This window comes from Clupea harengus, chromosome 3 (assembly GCF_900700415.2).
Source record: "Clupea harengus chromosome 3, Ch_v2.0.2, whole genome shotgun sequence".
Lineage (NCBI taxonomy): Eukaryota > Metazoa > Chordata > Actinopteri > Clupeiformes > Clupeidae > Clupea > Clupea harengus.
This window is the reverse complement of record NC_045154.1, coordinates 15,380,381-15,400,751: the sequence shown is the minus strand read 5'-3', so window position 1 is coordinate 15,400,751 and position 20,371 is coordinate 15,380,381. Positions and strand designations below refer to the sequence as shown.

At 43.8% G+C, this 20,371-nt stretch overlaps 2 protein-coding genes across 5 annotated transcripts; one reads left to right on the top strand and one right to left on the bottom strand.

Moving 5' to 3' along the window:
• Positions 1-294: 294 nt before the first annotated feature.
• parp16 (poly (ADP-ribose) polymerase family, member 16) lies at positions 295-5,844 on the bottom strand. 3 transcript variants are annotated; one of them, XM_031564700.2, is made up of 7 exons: positions 5,738-5,844; positions 4,228-4,424; positions 3,204-3,341; positions 2,461-2,667; positions 1,232-1,403; positions 754-898; positions 295-534 (listed from the first exon to the last, which is right to left on the bottom strand). In XM_031564700.2, exons 2-7 carry the CDS (start codon positions 4,414-4,416, stop codon positions 399-401), a joined length of 987 nt encoding a protein of 328 aa, XP_031420560.1. In that variant the 5' UTR covers positions 4,417-4,424; positions 5,738-5,844; the 3' UTR covers positions 295-398. The 3 variants fall into 3 exon arrangements, with proteins under 3 accessions (XP_031420560.1, XP_012674180.1, XP_012674179.1); XM_012818726.3 differs by having other exon boundaries at positions 5,625-5,823; XM_012818725.3 differs by lacking the exon at positions 5,738-5,844 and adding an exon at positions 5,524-5,661.
• Positions 5,587-16,191, top strand: scamp5a (secretory carrier membrane protein 5a). Of its 2 annotated transcripts, none has more exons than XM_031564702.2 (7): positions 5,587-5,691; positions 8,597-8,655; positions 8,826-8,945; positions 9,695-9,851; positions 9,953-10,054; positions 11,893-12,010; positions 12,951-16,191. In XM_031564702.2, the coding sequence occupies exons 2-7, from the start codon at positions 8,649-8,651 to the stop codon at positions 13,173-13,175; spliced, it is 729 nt and encodes a 242-aa protein (XP_031420562.1). In that variant the 5' UTR covers positions 5,587-5,691; positions 8,597-8,648; the 3' UTR covers positions 13,176-16,191. The 2 variants fall into 2 exon arrangements, with proteins under 2 accessions (XP_031420562.1, XP_031420561.1); XM_031564701.2 differs by lacking the exon at positions 5,587-5,691 and adding an exon at positions 7,431-7,732.
• Positions 16,192-20,371: the final 4,180 nt, after the last annotated feature.

Here is a 20,371-nt window from a genome sequence, read left to right as displayed (position 1 = left end):
GTGTATAATCCAGAGCAGCTGGTAGCGGAACACAGAGCTGCCACTGAGGCACTTTGGATGGATGAGAGGTGGTCATCTGTACATTGTGTGTGTGTGTGTGTGTGTAGAGCATATATATGATGTGTGTGTGTGTCGAGCATAAATATTATGTGTGTGTGTGTGTTGAGAGTATATATATTATGTGTGTGTGTGTGTGTGTGTGTGTGTGTGTGTGTGTGTGTGTGTGTGTGTGTGTGTGTGTGTGTGTGTGTGTGTGTGTGTGTGTGTGTGTGTGTGTGGAGCATATATATTATGTGTGTGTGTAGAGCATATATATTATGTGTGTGTGTGTAATGTGTTTTGTTTTAGCAGTGTGTATATATGTGTGGGTGTATTGTGTGTGTGTGGACTGGTCAGTGTCATCGGAAGGTTCGGTGCCAGAAGGACTGGAATGCAGAGGAGTTGAAGGCACCAATGAGGATGAGGAGCAGCAGGTAGAGGGTCATCATGATGAAGAAGTGATGGCGGACTAGCCACGAGGGAACAGCCGAATGTCTGAGAACACACACACACAAACACACGTTTAAGTCAGGTACCTTAACCTTCTTCCAAATTTAAATAATGATTCAAATGAATTTGCAAAAAAAAGAAAGAAAAAGAATAGTTTAATAGATAATGGCTTTGGGTCCAGACTGGAATCAAATCTGCCTTGTGATCACCAGTGCCAAACGCTCAGTGTTAAATCTGACGGCTGGAGTGGGAATCGGGCCCCACCTGGTTCTTTGACGCTTCTGGGAGTAGACCAGCAGGTACTTGACTCTCACCAGCTGGTTGTTGGTCACAACAAAGTACTTCTCCGGCACGTCCCCTCCCTCGCTGTTCCTGGCTCGCAACCGCTGCCGGTCTACGCCCTCTGAGTCTAAGCACACGCCCACAACGCCACCATGGGGACACAACGTGCAATGACCACAGGGAGGGAAATAAGGACACAAATAATATGTGGTATATAAGCACCAGGCTACAACTGACAGTAGACAATTCCTGGTCTAAGACCATGTAAAATACCAGATGTGCATGAAATCTGAAATTAAATCCAACTTTTTTTCTTAGGTATTTCTATATACAGCTTTGTATAATTTTTTTTTTTTTTTTTAAGTCACAAGCATAAATTCCCTTGAAAGTTACACAGCGGTCTTTCACTGGATGATGTGATCCCCTAAACAAGGTGAAACAGATCCAGGTGAGGCCTTACCTTTCTTCTTCACCTGGCACTTGACGTCGGGGTGGTCGATCACCTCACAGAGGGCGATGCAGCTGAGCAGTGGCCCCAGGAGGCTCTGGCGCCACCCGCTGCGGTGGGGGCTGTACAGCACGGCCATGCTCAGGTCACTGGTCAGGTAGGTGCCTTCTCCAAACAGCGACGTCTGCCAATCACACGCGTCTCAGTCATTTCTGCTTCCCCCCCTGACCACCATGGAACGCCATTCTGCTACTAAGAACTGGCTTTGCACTAACAACACACCTTTTGCCAAAGTAAAGTGACTTTATCCGCACTAACACCACACCTATTGCCAAAGTAAAGTGACTTTATCCGCACTAACACCACACCTATTGCCAAAGTGAAGTGACTTTATCCGCACTAACACAACACCTATTGCCACAGTGAGGTGTAGGATGACCATTGAGCATAAGACACAGTGTAAGATACATTTTAATTATCAAATGTGTCAAATGAAGTATATGAAATGAAAAAATCAGTCAGAGACAGCAAGTTAAATTCACGTGGAAAATGTAAAGCCAGACGAGAGAGCAAGTTAAAACTGGGACAGAGGGCTGTGAGAAAGGAAAGCGAAAAGAGAAATCAGTCAGTGGTCAGTCAGTGGCGCAGATAAGGGAACGTTTTCAGACGATAAAGATGTCAGCAGATGAAAAGCAGAAGTTCTGTAAATGGAAAATACCACAAGAATCAACCACAAGATTGTGACATACTCGTCCACTCTGCACATAGTAATAACACATGATTCTTGTGGTATTTTCCATTTACAGAAATTCTGCTTTTCATCTGCTGACACATCTTTATTCTTTTTTTTCTTTTTGATAATTCAAATTTATCTTACAACAGTAAAGGCATTATCAGCACATGAGTGTTTCTAAGCTCTTGAATCCTCTACAGCACATACTGTATATAATTATGTTCTATATATTATAATAAATAATATATAATCTTGGGCTTTCAGTGAAAGGCCTCTACACCAGCAGTAAGAAATCTCGCTGTATCTCAACTGGTAGACAGTTTCCAAACACCACCAAGACCACGAGTTCCATGCCCACATACAATGACAATGTATCGCTTCTGGGAAAGCATCTGCTAAATTAATGGATGTAGATGTTCCTGTCGATTCTGGAGTCCCGGGAGGTAACCTGTGCAGGCGCTGCTGAAGCTCACCTTGTTGAGGTGACAGTGCAGGCCGTTGTGCTCACCTTGTTGAGGTGACAGTGCAGGCCGTTGTGGATGATGGAGTGGAAGTTCTCCAGCCGGCTGCCGTGGAAGGCGTAGATGAGGTCACGGCCGTCGCGTGTCTTCTCAAACTTAGAGTTCATCTGCTCACAGTAGTCCACCTCAAACAGGAAGTCAGGCACCGGACCAGAGATCCCAGCGCTCTCTGTCAGGTTAGAAAGCCTGGCATACTAGAGAGAACACACACACACACACACACACACACACACACACAGACACAGACACAGACACAGACACAGACACAGACACAGACACAGACACACACACAGACACACACACAGACACACACACAGACAGACAGACAGACAGACAGACAGACAGACAGACAGACAGACAGAAAAGGCAGACGAGAACTGAGCACGGAGTGGGAAGGCCCTCAGCTGCTCCTCTTGTAGAGTGTGTACACATGATAACAGAAATCAACAGTGCTGAGCCTCCCAGCACCACCCTAGCACGCTGCAGTGTCTGGGCGATATCGTCATGGCTACTGGGACCTCAACATCTCATGATCACATGCCATGGACCATATTAGCCATAACCTCCTCTGTTTCAAGATCATATGCTATCCTTCTAAAAGCATCATGTCAATCATTTCACTATTGTCCATATCCCATGAAGCAAAACCAGTGCTGTAATATAGTCTTTTGGTGCCCTGACTGGCGTTTAGGGCATAAATATGAGCAGGGTGGCTGTAGCCGCTAAGTACCTCCTCCTTCTGCAGCGTCTTGACGGCGAAGCCCTTGGAGGAGAGAACCCAGTGAGCCAGAGCCAGGTGGGCATCGCCCTCACCCGCTCTCAGACGAACCAGCTCCCGCACGCCAGGCAGCGAGCTGGCATCCTTCAGCTGAGGGGACACAAACACACACGGCAGCAGAAATACCACTCATTATTATCAGCCACAGCACACACACGTTATAAACGCAACACTTTCAGCATCATTCCTCACACATACACACACACACACAAACGCACCCAACATTTTTAGCATCATCCACCACACAAACACGCACACACACACACACATCACAAACACAGCTCTTCCCTCATGATGCTTCGCACCAACAGACCTACAAATTAAGAGACTCTAATGAACACAATACAATATCAGCATCAGTCTTTTGTCAGTGATGTTCTGGTTGTTGACGCTGCCAGGACAAATGGCTGGTCACCGGTGTTGTTAGAGCGGCACTAATGCTGGATTGAAGAAGGATACTTTAGGTTGCCATGACAGTCAGAGAGAGACAGAAACCACGGGCTGTACTCCTCAGCATGCTCAAAGTCAGGGTACCCACCAGCGTGCCCAGAATCAGAGTACCCACAGGCATGCCCAGAGTACCCACCAGTGTGCCCAGAGTACCCACAGGCATGCCCAGTCAAAGTACCCACCAGCGTGCCCAGAATCAGAGTACCCACCAGTGTGCCCAGAATTAGAGTACCCACAAGCGTGCCCAGAGTACCCACCAGCGTGCCCAGTCAGAGTACCGATCACCGTGCCCAGTCAGAGTACCCACCAGCCTGCCCAGTCAGAGTACCCACAAGCGTGCCCAGAGTACCCACCAGCGTGCCCAGAGTACCCACCAGCGTGCCCAGAGTACCCACCAGCCTGCCCAGAGTACCCACCAGCGTGCCCAGAGTACCCACCAGCGTGCCCAGAGTACCCACCAGCCTGCCCAGAGTACCCACAAGCGTGCCCAGAGTACCCATCACCGTGCCAAGTCAAGAGTACCCACCAGCGCTTCAAAGTCTTTGTTGTCTCCTGCCAGATAGAGGGGGGGGAAGGGCCTGAGCATTGAGTCCCTCTTGTAGCTCTGCACGGCGGCCATGAACAGGCTCAGGCGCAGGTCCGCAGCCACGGGGTCCCGCTGCAGGCACGACCTCACCAGCTCACGGGCCGCGGCGGGAGGCAGCGGTGGTTGCATTGCCAACCCTAAAAAAATCCACATCATCACATGGGGTTACAAGGATGTCCACCCGGCCTATTCACCATGGACTGAATAATGGGATAGACTAACATTTATATAGTCACTGAAATGATCGTTTGATTGCCTTCTGTATACTACCGTATAATATTACTGTAACTTCCTGACTATTAAACATTTATACATTGATGCAATTAATACTCGGGTGCGGTCTATACATTTTGCAAAGCTGAGATATAACCTCACTTCCTGTTTGGTTTTGATACCTTAAAGCTGAGATATAACCTCACTTCCCGTTTGGTGGCTTCGGCTGATTGGCTTTAATAGGTGCACGCTTTCGTAAATCGAAAAGCCAAAACTTTCGTGAGGATTGGTCAAAACTGTGCCAAATTCTGTTAAGACTGCCAAATTGTGGCCTGTAAGAATTTGAAAACCCAATATAGCGGAAATTGACATTGATTAGCGTGCAATAAACTCAAACTGTACCTCATATTTGAAAATCGGGCATAGGGTTCAAAAGTTATGTGCATAAATACACCTCCGACTTTGACCCATTGGTGGCGCTAGAGTGCTCGAGGTGCAGACAACTTGGTGAAAAGAATCCCCAATCAGTGTGCAAATTTCAAAACTTTTTACCATATAGTTCTAGGAGCTGCCATAGACTCCAATGGCAGAAGAAAACGGAAAATTCCGACAACACAATTCCGATCTGATAATATTAAAAATAATGGTACGCATTTCCGTAGCAGGTGCCTTTTAACTCAGGTGAATATCCATCCTAGCTATAACGTAACCTGTCACTCATAGAATACACTCCCCAAGCCCTTGATAAAACCTGTTACACGGACTAGAATATTATTTAGCGCACAAGTTTGAGAGAACTTAATCTTAGTATCGCTGTGATCTTAGTAGTTCACAGTTTTGCAGATATGCTAACCAGCGAGCGAGCTACCTAGCAGGCGATGACATTATTGACAAGCTAGCTAGCTGAATAGTTAAAGAATGAATTCTTCACATCTTGAGATAAGCAGGTGGCAGCTTTACTTGTAACCACCATAAACCCTGAAAGCGTAGCATTTCCTGAAAACATATAAAGCTGAAACGCACCTGCCCTTCGACCTCAGTCATCAATAGTTTGCGTTTAGTGTCTGAAGTTCACTTCTACAGAAGGTTCTCAACTCTCTCCGTCCCAGCATCAATAACCTTACCGCCGCCAGAAAGCGCCTGTCGTGGTTCTAGTCAGACTGGTCCAATACTTCGTTGAAGGCTACATAGGTAGGCCGCTCAGTTTTTGTTCATCAAATAATTCTAAAGTCCTCACCTAATTCTGTCAAGTTTATCAGGCATTTGATGGCATTTCGCCAGTTCGGTAAGCTTGTGAACCGGTTTTCGTACTGCGCATGCGGTTAGCACTTCCTCCAACGTAGCAAGACTATGCTATGGAATGCAGACATATACCGCCACCTGCTGTAGTGGATGAAATATTGATGCCCCTATTGAGTTGCTACCTGAAGTTAGAAGATAGAAGCTTCACCATCTTAAGGTGTCTTGCCCTATTTTTAGGTTACTTCAAGGACGGAATTTACTGTTTTTGCTGCCAAAATAAAAAAAAACATCTCTAGACCTACAATAATGTTTTTCCAAAGGTGTCATAGACCTATTCCTCTGTGTTTGCTATTCAGGGCATTTGGGGAATACAGAATATTATTCAACGCACACAAATGTACATTTGCAGGCAGTGGCAAAGATTGCTACCCACAACATGTATTTTATTTCTTCATATTTCATATCATATGTGCAACTTGTAGGTCTAGCATGTGTCACTGAACTGATTAAATCAGAACAGACATATTACATCTTACTAAGAGGGACACTTTGCAACATCTTCATCATCATCATCATCATTATTTATTCAGGGAGAATTGACTGAGCAAAGGGCTCTTTTGCAGCAATGCCCTAATTGAGGCTACATAATACAGAAGAACAATAAATAAACAAACCATAACAAAACAAAACAGACAAAATAAATAAACAAAACATATTAAACAACTCAGAAATTAAGTATAAAAAAATAACATAAAGTAAAAAAATTCAATCAGAGAATCATTTAAAACAACAGTATTGAGGCACATCCTTAGCATCTAATAGGCTCTTAAATTGTGAGACAGACAAATACTTGGACAAATCTTATCCATGGAGACCACACCTACTACTTATGCCCTGTACGCTTGCCCGTGTCCATTTCTGCTTGGTCGGTGTCAAACCAGTTTGAACAGCTGGCATCAGGAGAGTTTTTCCCAAACCACAGGTAGGCCAATCTACCGGGAACTGATAAAAGGCTACTGTTGCAGTGCACAAGCCATTCACCAGAGATTGCCTGTGACTGCATCATTTAAAACAAACACAAACAAGATATTTTCTTTTCAATTAGAAAAAAAAGATTTACAATTAGACTACATAGGCCTACTACAGCGACAGACAGAGAACATCATTTAATTTAATTTAATTGAAAGCCTTTATTGTCATTGTATTTGCATACAACGGAATTTGGAGCTGACTACTTCAGTGAAGAGTTTACTTTTAGGTGTAACTGTACCCCCATCTCTGAGCCGAACACCATGCACTGCATAATTCAGGGGAAAAAAACCTAGCTACAGCCACTCCTAATGGCAGCATGCCATTCCTTTTCCTTTTCCTGTGTCTTTCCTGCATCCTCCCAGTGGCCTTATCTCTTGCAAACACGCTCTACAGAAGGTGACTTGCAAATGATTCAGACACTCTCACTCAAGAGGTCACGACAGATTTAAAGACGGATCTGCCCTTTTATTACTGTATATCATCATTAGCTGTAGTCCAAATGAAATAAATAGACTGCGTTACGTCAACATGACGTCGGTGTGTGTTCAGTACCGCGGAGAGCAGCCTCCACTGCCAGCGTACTGCTCACGGCTGCTGGCGCTGAGGGTGGAGCCAGTGGGAGGGTGAAGGAGGAGAGAAAGCGGGTGGAAGGAGGGAGAAAACGGGTGGATGAAATCTCGCGAGTGGTTGAGAGGCTGCTTGTTGGCTGGTTTCGCAGAGGATCAAATCGGCCACTATTCATCACACTGTGCGAAATCTCAGGATCGTGACGCGGTCGCTTTACTCACTAACCTTCAGCAATCAAAGAAATTATAAAAGTCATCCGGAAAACGAACACACTGACATTTCGCATTTACTAAAATTACCATACGCAGTTTGTAATGAAAACGGATTTGTAGGAAGCTATAGACCTTGCTCGGAACTCAGTAGAAAAGGAGCGGAGACGATTCCTGTCGAGGTCTGTTTGTGCAATTTCATCCATTCGATTAAGATTTGTATTGAAGAGTATTGTGAGAGGGTTTATCGCGTGTATTGTGTATCGGCTCTCCTCTACCTCGGTATAAATCACATACCTAAGGAAGCAGGTCTCGGTGTTAGCCGAATGATGTCCGGCATCATGTTCTCCTGAAGGGCGCTATTGCCGTCGACCTCAGTCTTGATTTCAGAAATCTCCGAGCACATCAGCATCCTTAGCGACGCAGAGCAATGTTTTGGTGTAGCCCAATTGTGTTTAAATGTGGAGATGATTAGGCTTTTTGTGAGGATGTTCTCGGGAATTGATCAGCCTGGCTTCTGTAGATTGTTGCCATTATTTCATTATTTGTTTCCTTTGCCTACGTTGAATGCCCTTCATAGCTGTAGCCTACTTTAAAAACCACCGGAAGGCAGTCAACGATACACGCCTAGAATGTGCAGGATGCTGTTCTTGTTTCTGTTTCAGTATCTGTGTGCTGGTATGCATGTAACGGTACATGGTGGTCAGGTGATGCGCTGAAGCTAATTGAAATGGGCGATGTGCTCAAGACCGTGGCTGCTCTAAATGTATAATATTCATCTATACAACTCTATGAAAAGGCTATTGTATCTAGACCGAGGTGTTTTGTGATCAGGCTACAGTCAGGAGGCTCCAAAAACGGTTAGGCCTCCTTAATAGATAAGTCTACTTGACTTGATTAACTAAACATGTTCATTTGCATTGTTTTTTTTTATTTTCAAGTTTGCAACACAACAGGTTTCGTCACCACATCGCACTCTCATATCCTACTGATGGTTTTATGACCTATGTTGTCCAGTAATTTGAAATAATATTATTATTCCCCAGGCAACTGAACAGCAACTGGCTTAAGCCTGAAGATTAATATCCAAGTGTATCCATGGCAGGTATGCATTTTAAACATTTCCAATTATACCACAGAATTTTTTTCTACATCTTTATTTCAGATCGAACAAATGAATTTAACATGGCAGATAACATGTACTACACATAACTCTGATACGGGAGTGATTGGATGTTCATGTGATGGATGTAAATGATTTTTATTCTCTTGCAGAAAACAACTTCCCACCTCTACCTAGGTTCATTCCTCTGAAGCCATGTTTTTATCAGAACTTCGACGAGATCCCCGACCATTGGCGCAGCATGTGCAAACGCCTGTACTACCTGTGGATACGTAAGTCTGTCTGCCAGAGGGGAGGAGAGGGCAGAGGGCAGAGGGCAGTCACACAGCAGTCACATCAAACACACATTTGGCCTCCTGAGCAGCGCTCCGTATGTGATGACTCCATCTCGAGTCCATCAAACCTGTGCATTCAGTTAACTGTAACTGTATTGAGCCACATCGCATCACAGCAGTAGACCACACTGAGTTTAACCCGTGGCCTGACAGGGTTTGGACTTGTCATGTCACCTGTGTTGATACTCAAAACATGATCTCTCTCAAAAACGATCTGGTTTAGCAAGGTCTCCAGGCCAGGTGTGTTTGACTGTAGAAACTATTGTATGTAACTGTTTACCCATGAAACATGTGGGTTGTTGCCAAGAACACTTTGAATGTTTGTATCTCTAATGAACACTATCACATTAGTATGCTTGGGTAATAACTACTTCTTTTTGGTACTGCTGTGGCTTGGATGTAACAGGGCCTCTCAGCTTCAGGTATTTTATGACATTTTTTTGTGACATTTTGACCTCTTAGTGCTTTTAGCGAGGTCATAGCAAACATGTAGTGGATAATGTTTCTAGGATGTTAGCTTGTAGTTTTCCTGATTAGATTTAGACTTAATGGTCATTGTCATCAGTGTGGTATGTGGTAGTGTGTTATGCGGATGGATACAATGTTAAATAGACACAGCCTTGGGTATGTGATCCAAAAACAGCTGACTCAGACAGTCCCATGTTGTGACTTGTTCCTCCTCTCAGTGAACAGCGCCACACTGGCCGTGAATCTGATTGGCTGCCTGGCGTGGATGTGTGGCGGGGGCGGGGCCACTAACTTTGGCATGGCTATCCTGTGGCTCATTCTCTTCACCCCCTGCTCCTACGTCTGCTGGTTCCGACCCATCTACAAGGCCTTCAAGTGAGAGCTGCACGCCTGTCTGTCTGTGATCATCTAACGTGCCCCTTTTACATAGTCCCATATCTGACTCTGTGTTTCCCTCTGCCCCCCCCCCCCCGTAGGACGGACAGCTCCTTCAACTTCATGGCATTCTTCTTCGTGTTCATGGCTCAGGTGGTGATCAGCATCATACAGGCTATTGGCATCCCTGGCTGGGGAGTGTGGTAAGAGCTCACTACCATCCGTTACCACTAGGGGGCGCGGGGGGGGGGGGGTCTGAGGATGAGCTGGGGGCTGGCCTTATTATCCTCATCTGGAGGTGTAGCTTCACACTCAAGCCAGACTGTGTGGTGATCGTTCAGGCAGTGCCTGACTGGTAAGGGAATAAGTCAGTATAGGGCAGAGGGGACAGGATCATCTCTGCCACAGGAGCACATGGAAACAACTACTGTACCATCACCATGGAGATGCAATGAGACAGATTAGATAAACTCAGACTGAACTGCCCTTTTTGGACATGTGTACATATGATATAGATATGTCACAAGGTGCTCTGAACAGGTAACTGACATATAACAATATGCTTATTTATACTGAGGGTAATATTTTCTGACATGTTAAATATGTGCCTTTTCTGTGGTAGTTGTAGGTAGGGTCATTCCTTGTGCCCAAATATCAGTGGGTGTCAGTGAAACACTCCTCTTAACAACCAATTAAAATAGTTTATTATCGTCTGTGAAAAAGGCCAACAGAAGTGTCTTTGTGCAGTATGGCATGTTTGAGTGACAGAGAATTCTCTAGAATGTCAGAAGCTGCTTAGCCAATCAGCTCTCATTATCTCTGATCTAGCAGAGGCCTGAGTGAGGAAAATAGACTTCTAGTAGGTTAGTGAACTAAAATTGGAAAAGAATGGCATGGCCTAAATTCGGGCCTAATTCATGGTGCTTGTCCTGAGGGGCGGGGGTGGGGAGGGGGGGGGGGGGCTGGTGGGGTTGAGTACAGGCCTAAGTGGAGAAAGACAGGGTTAGGGTTAGGGTTAGGGCACTCAGAGTCTGGCCTGAATGGAGTATGACGGGGTTAGGAGCCTGAGTGGAGTATGACGGGGTTAGGAGCCTGAGTGGAGGATGACAGGGTTAGGAGCCTGAGTGGAGTATGATAGGGTTAGGGCACTCAGAGTCTGGCCTGCGAAGTGGCAAATGTCGGGATCCTGTCACAGAATCTTTTAGTCCCTCGTCAGATTTAGAGCTGATTATGCCAGGCTTTGAATTCTTTACTCTAAATGCTGGAAATTAGATTCCATAGATTAAATATAATCGCTGCTTCGGGAATATCACCGTTTTTCGGGATTTTATTTATTTATTTATTAACACATATTTAAGTGATCAGCTTTCAAGACTGCAGTTTCCTATATTAAAGCTCATCAGTGTTACTGTCATATAAAAAGACCTCTATGCTGTATGTTGACCTCTATGCTGTAAGAAAAAGGAAGTTTCTTTTGTGGTTGATGCAGCAATCTGTCTGGAAGAAAAAGGAAGTTTCTTTTGTGGTTGATGCAGCAATCTGTCTTTATTCCAGTAAAGTGCAGTAACGAAGCACGTGGAACATACTCCGGATTCAGCGGTGCAGATCTGAACCACAAGCATCTCCAATTCTAGCCATATATACTGTTCTAAGACACCTCCTAGGCTTTGAATGTAAATGAGCTAGGCTTGTAATGCAAACAGGTCTGGCAAAAAATGTGTATACATCCTTGTAAGTCGCTTTGGATAAAAGCGTCTGCTAAATGACTAAATGTAACCTTTTGTTGTTCTGTATGATAATCAGGTATCTCTGACTGAGATGTTTCCCAATGGCCTCCCCCATTCCCATACTATGATTAGTTGCAGTCACTCACACCTCAGTTTGCTTCCTGACCCCAGGTTTCTGTGCAAATCCAGTGTGGGGACCTTTCCTTTGTTACCATGATAAGATGACCATTTTGGATATTATGCTGGCCAACTTTTGGTGGTCACAGCAGCTGCTTGATCATGAATCTTACAATGCTGTCTGTTGTTGTGTCCAGTGGCTGGCTGGCCACCATCACCTTCTTCAGCACCAACGTCGGCTCTGCTGTTGTCATGTTGATCCCCACCATCATGTTCACCGCCGTGGCTGTGCTCTCCTTCATCGCCCTCACTAAGGTAAGAATCTGCCCCTCTTGTCTTCATCGCCCTCACTAAATGAATGAATCTGCCCCTCCATTGCCCTCACTAAAGTAAGAATCTGCCCCTGCCTCCTTCAATAGAGTGGCAAACTGCACTGCCACAGCAGATTAAACTTCAGCCAAACTCTCGAAGGCCCATACTCATTTCCTTTTTTTTTTAAATATTTATTTTTGGGCTTTTAATCAGATAGGACAGTAGAGAGAGACAGGAAGCGAGCTGGAGAGAGAGATCGGGAGAGGAATTGGGAAATGGCTGCGAGTCGGACTTGAGCCGGGTCCCCGTGGGCATTCCGACCCATTCATGGTACAGGGATGCTGCTGCTTGCACCACAGCTCCCCCCATCTCTCCATCTCATTTCCTGTCCAAACCTTCGCTGTCCTATCTGAATAAAGGCAAAAAGCCCAAAAACAACTCTTTAAAAAAAAATAAACGGGTTGTACTTTCGTAAAGTATTACACCATTACTTCCTATATCAGGTTTATAACCCTCTATCTATGGTTGGGTCAGGTTCATAACTCTCTATCTATGTTTGGGTCAGGTTCAGAACCCTCTATGTACGCCTGTGTCAGGTTCATAACTCTCTATGTATGCTTGTGTCAGGTTTATAACCCTCTATCTATGTTTGGGTCAGGTTCAGAACCCTCTATGTACGCCTGTGTCAGCTTCACAGGTTTTTAACTCTATGTAATGTTTGTATCAGGTTTATAACCCTGTGTTTTTGTCAGGTTCATAATTCTCTATGTACAGTATGTTTGTGTCCGGCCCATAACTCTCTATGTATGTTTGTGTCAGGTTCATAACTCTCCATGTATGTTTGTGTCAGGTTCATAACTCTCTATGTATGTTTGTGTCAGGTTCATAACTCTCTATGTATGTTTGTGTCAGGTTTATAACTCTCTATGTATGTTTGTGTCAGGTTCATAGCTTCTACCGTGGCAGTGGTGGCAGCATGAGCAAGGCCCAAGAGGAGTGGACCACCGGCGCGTGGAAGAACCCGCACGTCCAGCAGGCAGCGCAGCAGGCGGCTGTGGGGGTCGCCCAGGGAGCCATGCAGAACCAGGGCCAGGGAGGCCAGGGGGGCCAGGGGGGCCAGGGCCAATACTCCGCTGCCCCCACCTACAACTACGATGAGCCCATGTAGTATGCCACTGAGCCCGGGGTGGGGGGGCATGTAGTATGCCACTGAGCTGGGGGTGGGGGGGCATGTAGTATGCCATTGAGCTGGGGGGGGTGGGGGGGCGGATATGGGTGGCAATGGGGTGGGAAATGGCAGAATTATTAATCAGCCAACTAAGAGTTGGATTTCCTCTATCGTAAGAACATATTAGATAATTTACACAGACTATGTGTTTCAGCGAGTGGTCGTATTATGTGTATCTCTCAGTTCCTAAAACTAACCCAACATTTAGCGGATGATTTGTGTATAACTTTGATATTCCGGCGGTATTCCGAGTTTGTGTATATCACATCTGATAACTTTTCAACAGGGCTGGACAAGCACCTGTGTTGGAACATTCCACTGGCCCTTGTAGTATAGCATACTGACTAGCAGCCCCACTGCGCTAGCCGCCACACTGCGTTAGCAGCGTCTCTGCGCTAGCCGCCACACTGCGCTAGCAGCGTCTCTGCATATGTGCTCCTCTAGACAACCGGGTGAAGCAGCTCTCCCCACCACTCCACCTGAGGCACAAGCCACCTTCATATTACTGAAGCTTTTCTCTGAAATGAAACGCCATGTTTGCTGTTTCTGTTTCTGTGTAATTGTTTATTAGTTTACGACAGGCAGGGTGTCCGGTGGCTCCACGTGGTCTTAATACATCGGCTTCATGCATTAGCTGGCTCACACATTCCCTACCACTACACTGGAGGGAGTCTTCTCTGCCTGTACAGTCAATATACCTTTCACTCAACATTTTATGTTCAGTATAATAGGTCTTAAAGGAGTTTTGATTCAGATATTTTTCTCACACTTAATTTGTTGTAATATGTTGTTGATTGTTTTTTTTATGTTTGATATTTGTGTTGTTGATGATGTGTTTCGGGTCTGATTGGCGGCCTGTGGGTCAGGTGGCGTTGCAGCCCAATCCAACCTGTGTTAAGTGTGTAGTGGTTCTTACCTCAATATTCAGAGATGCTCTGCCCCTGCAGGTCTGCTTTGTGTCAGAAGGAGATGCATTAGCGCTCATCTCCATTAAGCCATCACACTCTTGTTAGCATCTAGTCTCTTAGCATCCCGATGCATTAGCGCTTATCCCCATTAGGCCATCACACTCTTGTTAGCGTCCAGTCTCTTAGCATCCCGATGCATTAGCGTCCGTTAGCCTCCTGTTGTCCCACCACTTCCAAATGCTCAGTAGAGGCTTGCACTGAAGCTGTGGTGAAGCCTTGGTTTCTAATTTTGCATTTTGTAATATGTTGCACAATTCTTCAGGAAAAACTAGTTTGGCCTTACAATTTGGCCCGTTTTTGCTTCTTATGGAATCATTTTTCAAATTCGTAGTTGGTTTACAGGGACCTTCTAAAGCCGAGGTTTATTCCCTTCAATGAAAGCACATGCCCACTTGTCAGCCACTGAGCGTTGTACAGGCGTTTTATCCGTGTTTGGGGAATTACAATGACATAACCCGTCAGTGGAACATTAACAAAGTAGGGGCTAAAATTGTTTGCTCTCATGTGTGGAGATATTTGTATAGTTATCACATCAGTCTGTTTGGCCAAACAGGAAGTGTCATGCCTGTGACAATGCCCACTTTCCTGACTTCATGCTCTTATCGTCAGCATTTAATATCCGGCAATACTTGAAGAGGTGGTTGCTAGAAAATATGTTAAATATTCCATGCAAAATAATTCAGAATATGAGGAAATAAGAAATTGACACATATGCGTCTGAGAGCTGTGAGATAGATGGAAACATCAGGGTTTATAGGAGGTGTCATATTATAATGTACAGTATGTAATGTAATGAATTATTGCAAACGATACTGTGTATATAGGATAAAATCACTAATTAGTACTGGTTCATGTGACATAGTGCCAGTCATCTCGTAATGTGTGATTATTGAAGGTTGTTTCTTTCTTTTCACTCTTTATTTTTCAATATGAAGATTTTTTGTTTTCTATTTTTGTGTACACGTGTGTATGTGTGTGCGTGAAAGTGTTTGTTCCTTAACAGTGGGATCTAATGGGACTTGGTTGGACAGGGGCGTAATATCCATTTGCATAGATCTGGCCGGGGGTGTTTGCAGATGGGTCTCTGTCGCCCAGAGGTGAGACTTGTGTATCTGCTGTACAAGTGCTTCATCTCACCTCTCCAGATAGTAGGGCCCCCCCCCCCTAGTGGAATAAAATTGTCATTGCATCATAATCCAAAAGCCCAGCTCAGTATTCGGTGTTGGGAATCCCCCTCTCGTGAAGTCTGTAAAATGACATCTGCACCAGCAAAGGAAAAGCCCACCCCTCAAAGCCAAGCCCCATTTGCCCATTTTAATAGTACGATCTTAATGCATAACTATCCACACAGTCAAATAGATGGAGGCGTTCTTTACGTAAGGTACACAGATGACGACAGAACAACAAAAAGCTAGTCTTCTATGTATAGTGTGTCAAATGTGGTGAATTTATAAACTGTAAGTTGAATCAAACTGTGAGCCATGTATATGTCGGACACAGTGTGTGTGTGTAGGTATGCAAGTGTGTGGTGTGTGTGTGTGTGTGTGAATGTGAGTGTGTGTGTTTGTGTGTTGATGTAATTTCTGTGACCCTGCCCTTTATGGAATGTATTGTAGACTTGGAAACGAGACCTACAGTTCATTTGCCAGTTGTGCTCAGTGTTTGTGTAGGGACTCACAGCTTTTGAACAGCCATTTCTTCTCTCATGGAACTGCATCATTCACACTACCCTGTACTGTACATGAATCTATTCTGTATAATGTAATAATTATAAAATACTAGTAGTGTTTCATTGTGTGAGGAAAATGTTTATGGAATTTTTGGAAAGAAAGCGGGATCTTTTCAGATGTGTTGAGAACCACAGTAAGCATGAGAGTTCACAGCGGACGGGTGTTGGTGGACTTTCAGAAGAATGGCGTTTTGGTTGTTTTTGTTACTTTTGTATTATTTTTCTTCTCCCTGGTCAGTAGTAAACAGATATTGTTGCAGTCTCCTTGCTTATTTGCCTGTTCATAGCACACGTTCACGGTTGGTTCTTCACAGATGATAAAGTAGCCTTTAAGGTAGAGAGGAACTGGATGAAAAGAAATGGCAGGTGAATAATAACTGATCCCAGATGAACAAAGATGGGATTGGGAAAATGGGAGAAGAGCAGAGGGAGAGATGGAGAGGAGAGCGGGAAGAGATGGAGAGGAGAGAGCAGTGAAGAGACGGAGAGGAGAGCAAGCAGAGCTCAAGTAAGCAGAACTCAGAGGGAGTTCATGAGAAAAGTGAATCAGGTAAACCAACCAAACTCTAATTTTAATTAACACAAAACTATATGAAGCTTGATGCTGTATATCTGAGTATTTGCGTTTTAATCGGAAAGTATGCGTACATTAGTCACCTAGGGCCAACACTTCAGTTAAATTTCTTTACATAGACTACTTAAACAGAAGCACCGTTGTCATAGAAGTAACCGCAATAAAGTAATTACTTCACTCCGATATCAGGAATACTTTTGTTAGCCTACATGAAATACATATTCCGTGTATCTGACAACCGAGGAACGATACCGCATTGTGCTAAGGTTGCTAGGATATATCAAAATCTGATATATGCCTACTCGGGTCATCAAGGTTTGGGATCACAATAGTATTGTTAACACACTACACAAATACCTCACAAATGAATACGACGGATAGATGACAGGCAACAGGCAACTAGCTCTCCACCAGGCACATTGATAATTCCTTATTACAACTCAAATCACGTAGCCTGGTGGAAACGTGACAGGTGATCATTTGCTTTGTCCCAAGACCACCACCAGGTGGCGACAAAGGTGAATGTAAAGATAGTAGGAGCTGGGGGAGAACGCCGCATCCATGCTGACGACCTCTCTGTCTACCGCCGTCTCCGAGTGGCGTGTTCCATTGCCGCGTAATGACCTTGGTCCGCTTTCTGTAGAGCATTGAATGCCTGTGCAGCGGGAATGTATTCACCATGGCAACTTCGGCAACACACAAACACAAACACAAACGTAAACACCTCAGAGAGTCTGGCTTACACAGGCGAGTGTGTCTCGCTCGGATCCGGGAACAAGATCTCCAAAGGGACCCTCCCGTGCTCAGATCGCCGACTGTCCATAATGCACACAATACGTGTTCTTCTCTCCACACACACACTATTTGATCATAGACATTTGCATGCCATGCCCCTCACGAAACATTTACAGTTAAAGGAGTGATCATGTGACTGTAGCCACAGCTGCTGAGATTGGATGGGATTTATTTATGTCTTCAGATGTTATTATATAATTATTATTATTCATCTATTATTTCCTCCGCCTGCATATGACTGGAGTACCTATAGCAACCATGCTTAAAACCAGTGACGTGCGGTGAGGTGCGTGGCTGGTGAGGCACGGACTTTTTCAGAGTCAAATTTACAAATACATAAACCCAATTTAGTAACGGCGCCTATTAACGCCCGAAACCTATTAACAGCCTCACGCAGGTACATGTTACTTAATATTGATTTCTATATCAACCAGGATAACAGATTTTAAATATGGAGGACCAAACCTGCCATATTTATAAATGAATGAATGAATAAATAAATGTCCACATCCATGCATTTAGACAGAAATAAATGAATACATGTATTAATTAACGCACAATTGTCAATCAATAGTTACTTATAATTTATGTATGTATTTATTTCTGTATTCATTTATTTATTTATTTATTTATTCATTTATTTATTTATTTATTTATTTATTTATTTATTCATTTATTTATTTATTTATTTATTCATTCATTCATTCGTGCATTTATTTATTTATTCATTCATTCATTGTTCCCAATATGATAATGAGAGGAGGCCAGTAGGCGTGGAAACTGACGTTCAGACATTTTGCAATCAACCCAGAGCCTTAGATTCAATCTAGCTAACTAGTCCAAGCATTTCCGCATTTTTCCGTAAGATCTGCATATAATATTTCAAGCTAGCTAATAACCTATAAAGATTATTTATTATTGTTATGTATTCAGTCTCGGGTGAGAGACTGTGGAGCAAGATAGCTGCTAGTAACGTTATTGTTCAAGGGATGTGTGTGCGTGTTGCTGGAAGTATTTCACAGTCACTGTAGCGATAACTTGCTTGTAAAATGATGTTCCTGATGTAATGCTATGGCCTTGTATCAGATCGCCAGGTTATTGCTCTCAGGTTGTGCCTTATGCATACCTTGGGATACTCAGGAGTAGGTTGCCCATTCACAAAATGCTACAAAGATTTAAATAAAAAAAAGTTCATAATGGCCTTTTGGGACGTTTTGTTCAACATTGATACAGCATGTCAAGCTCCTGGCAACTAGTTGGCGTTTGCTATCGCTAGCTAGGATAGCTCAGCGCGCAATTTTACAGACTGTAACATTAGCATTTTGACGGTAACATTAACATTTTGATTTTAACATTAACACATTTGTTGGAGAGACTAGTTATGTACTTCTTATGGTAATAATACTAGTTGCCATGAACTATAACTGTTTGGGGATGTTCTCTCAACTATAGATAGTTAGTCATCATACCTAGTGATAGCGCAGTTCGCCAGATAGATAGCTAGCTAACTGCAAGCAGCTTCATTTATTTTGGAGCAGACATATGTGTATTTTGCGATATATTGAGTTGGGAGTGGGGTCTCCCACACTGTTTAATCCACAGCTGGCACCTTTCCTCCTGTGTTTTGGGCTTTGGAAATGCGAAAAAACGACGTGTCCCTCTAATCTCGCAGGGTACCTTGTGTCAGATCTACAAGTCCCGTAGGCACACTGTTTCACCCATAGACATATAGTATAGTATGGTATATATCTGTCTATGGTTTCACCATGCTGCTCAGACCTCAAAGTTGTCGGACCTTCTTCTCTCAGTAGCGGTTGCTAAGGTATGATTGGATATACATTTTCATTTTCAACAAGATCGGCCAGCCTGGCCAAGTCTCTGGCAATTGCCCTTTTTCCAGGACAGCAAGGTAAGGCTAACATAATCGAATACAACGCGTTGAAAACGATTAGCCAATGGTGTGTCAAATACCGCCTACCTATTTTTGATTGACACATCTCATTAACATATTGAGATGAAGAAATACAGGAATGAATGAATAAATAAATAAATAAATGAATAAATAAATGAATGAATGAATAAATACATTAATGAATACAGATATAAATGAATGAATACAGAAATAAATGAATGAATCAATGAATAAATAAATGAATACAGAAATAAATACATACATAAATGTAAATTATAAGTAACTATTGATTGACAATTGTGCATTAATTAATACATGTATTCATTTATTTCTGTCTAAATGCATGGATGTGGACATTTATTTATTCATTCATTCATTTGTAAATATGGCAGGTTTGGTCCTCCATAGAAGTGTAGAAGAAGAGCAACGTTTCCCAGCATAACCCCGACAGGTGCGCTCTCGCACGCCCCCTTCATTGAGGCAGAGGTACTGTGTGCCTCACCTACATGATTTTTCAATGCGTTTTGAGTTAAGCTCAAAGGTTCTACGCATGCGCACGCATGCGCAAAACCCAGTTTGGAGCGATTGCGCAATCCTAGGTGAGGCACTGCCTCACTAGCTCCCATAGACAATACATGGTGCCTAACCTGACCGCACGTCCCTTGTTTTCTCCCGTCTATTTGAATAGGACATGCGCAAATTCAGCGAATTCAGCGATTTTGATTATAAAAATGCTCAAAATGATTGGAATCATGCAGAAATTACACCTATACCACAGATTAGTAGAGAAATATCAATATTTATTTTATTTTGTAGGCTCTGCCTCACCTGCCTCATAGGACTGCACGTCCCTGCTTAAAACAGCTACGATGGCACGTAAAGAAATGCAAACCGTTCATCTTCAATCTATACCACCTTGGTCACCGCATGTCATGCTGTAGAGATGCCATCACCTGCACCACTGTGATCAATCAGCACATTTAGTGTTTTTCAGATAACATGAGGAGAACACCAGATTAAGCATGTTTGTAGAGATGTCATCATTAACATTTAGGCTATTGGCTCTGTAGTCATGTGACTCTTGTGTTCAAGGCTCTCCCAAGGTGCTTCATTTGACTGATTGATTTCTTCAGAGAGAACAGGGGAAGCATTTAGACT

What these genes read in the sequence shown, in the direction of transcription:
- parp16 (XM_031564700.2), bottom strand. Translation starts at nt 4,416, where the DNA reads ATGCAACCACCGCTGCCTCCCGCCGCGGCCCGTGAGCTGGTGAGGTCG. An exon ending in AGACGCTGCAGAAGGAGGAG is followed by an intron (nt 2,668 to 3,203) that starts GTACTTAGCGGC and finishes TGTTCTCTCTAG; the next exon opens with TATGCCAGGCTTTCTAACCT. An exon ending in CAGAAGCGTCAAAGAACCAG is followed by an intron (nt 535 to 753) that starts GTGGGGCCCGAT and finishes GTGTGTTCTCAG; the next exon opens with ACATTCGGCTGTTCCCTCGT.
- scamp5a (XM_031564702.2), top strand. An exon ending in CCTGTACTACCTGTGGATAC is followed by an intron (nt 8,946 to 9,694) that starts GTAAGTCTGTCT and finishes TCCTCCTCTCAG; the next exon opens with TGAACAGCGCCACACTGGCC. An exon ending in CCCATCTACAAGGCCTTCAA is followed by an intron (nt 9,852 to 9,952) that starts GTGAGAGCTGCA and finishes CCCCCCCCGTAG; the next exon opens with GACGGACAGCTCCTTCAACT.